This window comes from Megalobrama amblycephala, linkage group LG17 (genome assembly GCF_018812025.1).
Source record: "Megalobrama amblycephala isolate DHTTF-2021 linkage group LG17, ASM1881202v1, whole genome shotgun sequence".
Taxonomy (NCBI): Eukaryota; Metazoa; Chordata; class Actinopteri; order Cypriniformes; family Xenocyprididae; genus Megalobrama; species Megalobrama amblycephala.
This window is the reverse complement of record NC_063060.1, coordinates 8,454,833-8,463,736: the sequence shown is the minus strand read 5'-3', so window position 1 is coordinate 8,463,736 and position 8,904 is coordinate 8,454,833. Positions and strand designations below refer to the sequence as shown.

The following is an 8,904-nucleotide window of genomic DNA, read 5'->3' as shown; positions in this document are numbered from 1 at the left end:
CATCTAAAATCCTCATGTTCCCTGTGTGACTGTAGTCAGAAAAAAATCCCAAATCTCTAAGCAACCAGCCACAAACGCTCACACAAAAGCAAACACTGAGACACAAGGATGGCAGCGGCAGCTGGATCTACAACTCAATTACTTCCCTAATTCCAAAAATTAAATTGTGACACAAAGCTTTCAAAAGCATTGGGTTATGATGACATAGCATTATTCTTGGTAATTTGTTAATTAGATAACAAATTCAGCTCTTGCATGGGATCTGGCGCTGTCTGGCATCAGTGCTGACTGCCAGCTCCTTTGGTGGGATAAGCTGGGAAAAGCTTGGCCATATTTATGACATCAGATCAGATCAGTGGAATGGTATGCAGAGAATTTCAGCCAGATCACATATGAGATGGAGCAGCACGGCTTCTGTAACCTCTGTTTCTACTTTTCCATTGGATGATCCTCTATGGTGTCCCCTTTTACAGAGTTTTTGTTCTATGAGCTCCTGATCCTTCTATAGGCCAATTCAATTGGCCTTATGATGCTCAAAAAGTCTGACTTATCTAAACAACCTCAAACTCAAAATCACAAAAACATGTTAACAGAAACCAAAAATTCAATATGGCTGTAATCAAATTCTGACTAATTTAAAAAGATTTGTTCTCAATTCAGACTTGCCCAAGTAAATTTGTTCTCAATTCAGACTCGCCTACGCAGAATTATTCTCAATTCAGACTCACCTACTAGAATTTTTTCTGTTCAGACTCACCTACATAGAATTGTTCTCAATTCAAACTTGCCTAAAAATTTGTTCTCAATTTAGACTCGCTTAGATTTGTTCTCAGTTCAGACTCGCAGTTCAGACTTAGATTTGTTCTCAATTCAGACTCATCTACATAGATTTGTTTTCAATTTAGACTCATCTACATAGATTTGTTTTCAATTTAGACTTGCCTACACAGATTTGTTCTCAGTTCAGACTCGCAGTTCAGACTTGGATTGTTCTCAATTCAGACTTGCCTACACAGATTTGTTCTCAATTCAGACTCATCTACATAGATTTGTTTTCAATTTAGACTCGCCTACACAGATTTGTTCTCAATTCAGACTCATCTACATAGATTTGTTTTCAATTTAGACTCTCCTACACAGATTTGTTCTCAGTTTAGACTCGCAGTTCAGACTTAGATTGTTCTCAATTCAGACTTGCCTACACAGATTTGTTCTCAATTCAGACTCATCTACATAGATTTGTTTTCAATTCAGACTTGCCTACACAGATTTGTTCTCAATTCAGACTCATCTACATAGATTTGTTTTCAATTTAGACTTGCCTACACAGATTTGTTCTCAATTCAGACTCGCAGTTCAGACTTAGATTGTTCTCAATTCAGACTTGCCTACACAGATTTTTTCTCAATTCATATTCATCTACGTAGATTTGTTTTTAATTTAGACTCGCCTACATAGATTTGTTCTCAGTTCAGACTTAGATTGTTCTCAATTCAGACTTGCCTACACAGATTTGTTCTCAGTTTAGAATCACATAGATTTGTTCTCAATTTAGACTCAATTTAGACTCACCTACACAGATTTGTTCTCAGTTCAGACTCGCAGTTCAGACTTGGATTGTTCTCAATTCAGACTTGCCTACACAGATTTGTTCTCAATTCAGACTTGCCTACACAGATTTTTTCTCAATTCAGACTCATCTACATAGATTTGTTTTCAATTTAGACTTGCCTACACAGATTTGTTCTCAATTCAGACTCGCAGTTCAGACTTAGATTGTTCTCAATTCAGACTTGTCTACACAGATTTTTTTCTCAATTCAGACTCATCTACGTAGATTTGTTTTTAATTTAGACTCGCCTACATAGATTTGTTCTCAGTTCAGACTTAGATTGTTCTCAATTCAGACTTGCCTACACAGATGTGTTCTCAGTTTAGAATCACATAGATTTGTTCTCAATTTAGACTCAATTTAGACTCACCTACACAGATTTGTTCTCAGTTCAGACTCGCAGTTCAGACTTGGATTGTTCTCAATTCAGACTTGCCTACACAGATTTGTTCTCAATTCAGACTTGCCTACACAGATTTTTTCTCAATTCAGACTCATCTACATAGATTTGTTTTCAATTTAGACTTGCCTACACAGATTTGTTCTCAATTCAGACTCGCAGTTCAGACTTAGATTGTTCTCAATTCAGACTCGCAGTTCAGACTTAGATTGTTCTCAATTCAGACTTGCCTACACAGATTTGTTTTCAATTTAGACTCGCCTACACAGATTTGTTCTCAGTTCAGACTCGCAGTTCAGACTTGGATTGTTCTCAATTCAGACTTGCCTACACAGATTTTTTCTCAATTCAGACTCATCTACGTAGATTTGTTTTCAATTTAGACTCGCCTACACAGATTTGTTCTCAGTTCAGACTCGCAGATTCAGACTTAGATTTTTCTCAATTCAGACTTGCCTACACAGATTTTTTCTCAATTCAGACTCATCTACGTAGATTTGTTTTCAGTTTAGACTCGCCTAAATAGATTTGTTCTCAGTTCAGACATGCCTATGAAGATTTGGTCTCAATTGAGACTCAACTATATATATTTGTTCCTTAATTCAGACTCACCTACATAAATTTGTTCTCTATTCAGACTCGCTGACATAGATTTGTTCTCAGTTCAGTTGATTTGTTCTCAGTTTAGACTCACATAATCAGGTTTGTTCTCAATTCAAAATTGCATAATCAGATTTGTTCTGAATTCATTCTAAAACAGAATCTGAATTGCATTCAAGTTCAGACCCACTTAAACAAATTTGTAGTCAAAATCAGACTCACCAAAACCATAAATCTGACTTATTTAAGCAACCTCAAACTCAGAAACACAACAGCTTCAACAGATCAAAATTCAGACATACTCCAATATGGCAACATTCTCCAATACACACTTAGGCTAATCCGTTCTCAATTCAGACTCACAATGATACAACAGTGAATTCATGAAGGCTGAGAATGGCAGAATAAGATAGTGAAGGGTTCTCCAGAGTGCACAGAGAAGATTAAAGACTAAGGGACTATGGAAAGATGAGAGTCTCTGAATAAGTATTTTTGTGAAAAATATGATTAAAAAAGGGAGAGAAAGAAAGAATGCTGCAGAGAGAAAAAGTTATAGAAGTGGAGAGAGAAACTACATGAATGGAATACTGATAACTAGCTTGACGGATTCCCCTTATAACTGCTGCAGGCAACAAATTCAGCTGTGACGACTTACTATATCTCCACACATGCTTACAGTGACATACACGCACTGTCAGTTTCCCTGACTGAAGCAGGCTAATAAACATGGCTCTCACAAATCTCAAAATAGGGGGAAATGTATTTAATAAAAAATTAAACTTTAATAATCTTTAAATTAGGTAAGTTAAGTTTTGAGAGTCTGCTACTAGATTTCAGAGGCAGCGCTGCGGGGAGGGACAGTGAGCAAATGAGCTTCATTTCTCAGAAAATATTAAAAAGTGGGTCTCTGCAAATACTCATGTCAAATGATTTGTCAAAGATTCTGACATTATTCTAAACCAACATCGCAATGGCAGCATGTAGTGAGAAGAAAATGACGACAAAATAAATGAAGACTCATTAAATAAATAACAGCAATAGGCCTATTTTAAAGAGACACAATTCTAAACTACTGATCCGAATGTCTTCTCTTGACATTCATAAGAGGCAGTAATCCAACACTACTCCTCCTCAGCAGAACTACGCTTCAGGCCTGCAATCATTTTGACAAAGTAAACCAACCACGCCCTCTAGTGGTTCGACATACAGGTGCAAAGTCCTACTTGGCCCTCTTTAGATATTTGACTTTCTTGTTGTTTAGTAGAGTTTAATGCATCACGGATAAATCCATATTTATATACAGACTTGTCCAACACTAGAAAACATTGCAAGTTTCTTAATTACAAATTACGCTTACATAAAACCATAACGTTAAATACTTCGGAACAATACAACAATAGCCTATATGCAGTAAAGCTCGGTTTGATAGTTTAAAGGTTAAAGTTGGTCAATAAAACTCGTTACAAAATTGTATTTATTGCTACAATAATTCGCTTAGTTATTAAATTAACTTATTTTACTTGTAGCCTATATTATAACCTACTTTAAAAGGTGTTTCAAAAACAAACGATATCAGTTAAGACGCAGTTGCCAACTGTAAATTAACTAGGCCTATTGATAATAAATGATTTACACGGATGGAGGTTTTGTTAGTTTTATTCCATACTATTTAACGTTACATTAAATAAACACCAAGACGCCTAGCAACAGTTGCTACTTCAATCCGCGTGCAGTCTCCATGGAAACGCTAAACTATAGGCACCCGGAAGAGAAGAACAGCGACGCCTTCCAAAGAAAGTATATATAAAACTCTAAAAATACTTCACCTTCTCGTCCAAATTTAGCGAATAATACAGATGGAGGTTCTTGCGTCCGTGCATGATCTCCAGGCGCTGTCCGCCCTGCTCTCCCCAAACGATGAAGATGAGGAAGAAGATCTCCAGGTCTAAGCTTCTTACAAAAGCCGTTTTACACTGTCGGCTTTCTAACTTTTGCATTAAGGATAAATCTCTGAACAATTATCCTGTTTTTCAGAAAGTGAAGCCCGTAGCTAAGATGGGCCCGGGACATATCGGCTCTCCTGCTGCTCCTTCGGGGAAAAAACACAACGAAGGTATATCTTTTTATATAGCATTATATATATACACTACCGTTCAAAAGTTTGGGGTCAGTAAGTTTTTTTTTTATGTTTTAAAAGAAGTAACTTCTGCTCACCAAGCCTGCATTTATTTGATTAAAAATACAAACAAAAACAGTATTATTGTGAAATATTATTCCAATTTAAAACAGCTGTTTTCTATGTCAATATACAGTAAATTGTAATTTATTCCTGTGATCAAAGCTGAATTTTCAGCATCATTACTTCAGTCTTCAGTGTCACATGATCCTTCAGAAATCAATCTAATATGATGATCTGGTGCTCAAGAAACATTTATGATTATTATCAATGTTGAAAACAGTTATTTACATTTTTATTTCATGATGCTATGATGAATAGAAAGTTCAAAAGAACAGCATTTGTCTGAAATCTAAATCTTTTGTAACATTAAACACTACCGTTCAAAAGTATGGGGTCAGTAAGAATTTTATTTTTATTTTTGGGGGATAGAAATAAAATTAATCAATACTTTTATTCATCAAGGATCAAAAGTTACAGTAAAGACAATTATAATGTTAGAAAATATTCTATTTTAAATAAATGCTGTTCTTTTGAACTTTCTATTCATCGAAGAATTTTGAAAAAAATTTGTACACAACTGTTTTCAACATTGATAATAATAATAAATGTTTCTTGAGCATCAAATCATCATATTAGAATGATTTCTGAAGGATCATGTGACACTGAAGACTGAAGTAATGATGCTGAAAATTCAGCTTTGATCACAGGAATAAATTACACTTTACTGTATATTGACATAGAAAACAGCTGTTTTAAATTGGAATAATATTTCACAATATTACCGTTTTTGTTTGTATTTTTAATCAAATAAATGCAGGCTTGGTGAGCAGAAGATACTTCTTTTAAAACATTAAAAAATCTTACTGACCCCAAACTTTTGAACAGTAGTGTATATATATATAAAATATATTTTGTATTTTTAAATAAAAAATACAATTGACTAACTACTTTGAAATTATTCAACATGTCACGTTTCGCTATTATCAAGCTGCTTCTTATGGGTTCTGAGAACATAAAAACATCCTTCTAAATCGTTCTATATCTCTCTTCTTTCTAGGTAGCACTGCCTATGTGAAGAAGAACAGCAAAGGCATCTGGGATGAGGATGAAGTGACTGAGGGGGCGCATTTTGATGACCTCGCCGATCCACGGCCACAGCCAGAGTAAGAGAAAATACCTGCATGTCAAAATCACTTAAGCTGTAAGTGAGCTGGTCTCTCACGGTGCATGTGTGTTTGTATGTTTAGGTACGAGATTGTGCTGAAACAGTCTGTTGGGACTGAAGATTTGTTTCTTGGCTTGAGTGGAAAGGACCCTTCATCCATGTGTTGTGACAGCATGCTGGTACTGCTCATTCCTCACTCATTAAATCTTGAACATTAATACAAAACACTTGACAGCATCCTTACTGAGGTCTTTAAATACAATTTAAGTGTTAGCGAAATTACGTGTCAGGGTTCTTAAAGGGATAGTTCACCCCAAAATGAACATTTTGTTGTTCACTCACCCTCAAGTTGTTCCAAACCTGTATGAGTTTCTTTCTTCTGTTGAACACAAAAGAAGATATTTTGAAAAATGTTGGTAACCAAAGAGTTGACGGTAGCCAATGACTTCCAGAGTAGGAAAACAAAAATACTATGGAAGTCAATGGCTACCGACAACCAACATTCTTCAAAATATCTTCTTTTATGTTCAGCAGAAGAAAGAAACTCATACAGGTTTGGAACAACTTGAGTGTGAGTAAAAGATGACAGAATTTTCATTTTGGGGTGAGCTATCCCTTTAAGAGTTGCATGGAACTTTCTGAAGAGTTACTGTGCACTTTAATGCACAGTTATTAGCATAGTCATCTTCATTTGTATTGTGCTTTTTACAATACAGATTATTTCAAAGCAGCTTCACAGTGATAATAGGAAAATTAATGGACAGAGATTATTTTGGCATTACAGCAGCTCTAGAAAAAAGTTATTATCGAGCTAAAGTAAGTTTTTGATGAATCACTTCTGTTGTAAAATTTAACTTGGGGGCCACTTAAATGACATCTTTTTAACCGAAAACAGAAGACTTCCAATGCGTTCCTCCAGTTCATTTATGCGTTTAGTCTATAGGTATACGTGCTTGAATGCGTATGTGTGCAGACGCCTAGTCCCCCTCACAAAGTGACAATGCCAAATTACTTGTCTGGCCTGCACAATACAGAACACCTAGTCATTTCCGCGGATCCATGCGAACCGGAATCACCACGACAATGCTTCATCCATACATAGGGAAAGGAAAGGGAAGGAGGCCTTCACAGGGGATAGTTTAGTTGACACTTCAGGGCTGCGTTGTCGTTGTGTCTAGGTGCAGATCTCATCTAGATACAGCCTGGATCTGGCAAACTATGGTAAACCTCAGAATAAACAGAGAGAGACTAATATTAGTGTAGACGCCATTCTTCTTATGATGTAGCGAGTACATCAGGTGTTATGGGAAGTGTTCCCGGTTCTGGCTGACCTAATTTATGCAGCCTAACAATTTACATGATTTGAATTAAAGAAGTAGATAATGTGTTATGTGTATGCCAGGTAAAAGAGATGTGTTTTTATTCTATATTTAAACTGACAGAGTGTGTCTGCTTCCCGAATAATGCTAGGAAGATTGTTCCAAAGTTTAGGTGCTAAAAAGAAAAAGGATCTTCCGCCTGCAGTTGATTTCTATATTCTACGTATTATCAACTGGCCTGAATTTTGAGATCGCAATAGACGTGAAGGACTATAATGTGTTAAGAGCTTGCACAAGTACTGGGGAGCTAAACCATTTAGTGCTTTGTAAGTAATTAGCAAGATTTTAAAATCTATACGATGTTTAATAGGGAGCCAATGCAGTGTTGACAGAACTGTGCTAATATGTCATACTTCCTGGTTCTTGTAAGAACTCTAGCTGCATTTTGGACCAGCTGGAGTTTGTTTATTAGGTGTGCAGGGCAACCACCCAGTAAAGCATTACAGTAATCTTGCCTTGAGGTCATGAATGTTTAATGTATTGGAGTAAAGAGTATTTATACTTATTCAAAAATGTAGTCAAGTAAAGAGTAAAAGTTGCAAAAATCTTTGATACTCAGTAAAACTATAAAGTAGCCAAAAAGTTTCTCAAGTACAGTAACTTATTACATTCACTCAAATACTTTACATCACTAATCTCAACTCTAAGCATTGTGGATTTCCAAACTATAAATTCCACACTTTTTAAACTAATTTAAAGTTTCAACGATCTAAAGCTTAAGATTCTCTAATGAGATTTACCAGAAATAAAAAAGACTAGGCTTTGAAACATCCTTTCTCCTCCCTGATAGAGCTGGCTTTGATGGTGCATTAAAAGCAGATAGCAAAGGCTGATTGGAGTAAAAGCATTTTACTGTCCTCAAATGACTGAGCTGTTTCTTCATTTTAAAAATTCTATTATCAATGTAATCTTACAAAAACTCTCTCTCATGCAAGGTAAGAGTTAAACTGCCAGATACAAGAGCATCTGATTTGGTGCTGGATGTGAGGGAGACGTTTCTTGACCTCAGAACTCCAAAGTAGTGAGTAAACTATTAGTTAAAATATTTTACTTTTTCCAGTATTCACTAGTTATGTAAATATATCTGTGCATATTCTTTGTTTCAGTAAATTGGGCCTTCACCTGCCTCACCCAGTCCACAAACATGAGGGGAATGCCAGATTCATCATGGAGAGAGAAGAACTGGAGATCACACTGCCCATGAACAGACCAATGGACTGCATCAACCTGACCTGAGAGAGACAGAGAGAGCGAATTGACCATGGGAATAGACACTTCAGAATATGCAGTGTTGACAACATCAAGTTCTACAGCCTTTCATTGACAGTCTTGGATCCAACCTGGAAACATGATCAATGAATTAATACACATATCAAGTTTTTTAGCTCTAAAACCAGGAAATAAACATTTGGTTCAAATGTTTCCAAATCAGCAGCTTAGATAAAGTGGAAAGGAACAGGTGCCTGCATGTGTAAGAATTCCCTTCTTATGTTGCTGTCCTGTTATTCTGTATTATAAAATGTATTCCTCTTGTAATTTTCAGCATTATAAAATGGTGAATCCTTTTAA

At 35.9% G+C, this 8,904-nt stretch overlaps 1 protein-coding gene across 1 annotated transcript; it reads left to right on the top strand.

Annotated features, from left to right (window-relative positions):
• The first annotated feature begins 4,332 nt into the window (after positions 1 to 4,332).
• dnaaf6 (dynein axonemal assembly factor 6) lies at positions 4,333 to 8,904 on the top strand. The gene is made up of 6 exons (XM_048163642.1): positions 4,333 to 4,555; positions 4,647 to 4,725; positions 5,849 to 5,954; positions 6,039 to 6,135; positions 8,271 to 8,356; positions 8,442 to 8,904. Exons 1-6 carry the CDS (start codon positions 4,469 to 4,471, stop codon positions 8,569 to 8,571), a joined length of 585 nt encoding a protein of 194 aa, XP_048019599.1. The 5' UTR covers positions 4,333 to 4,468; the 3' UTR covers positions 8,572 to 8,904.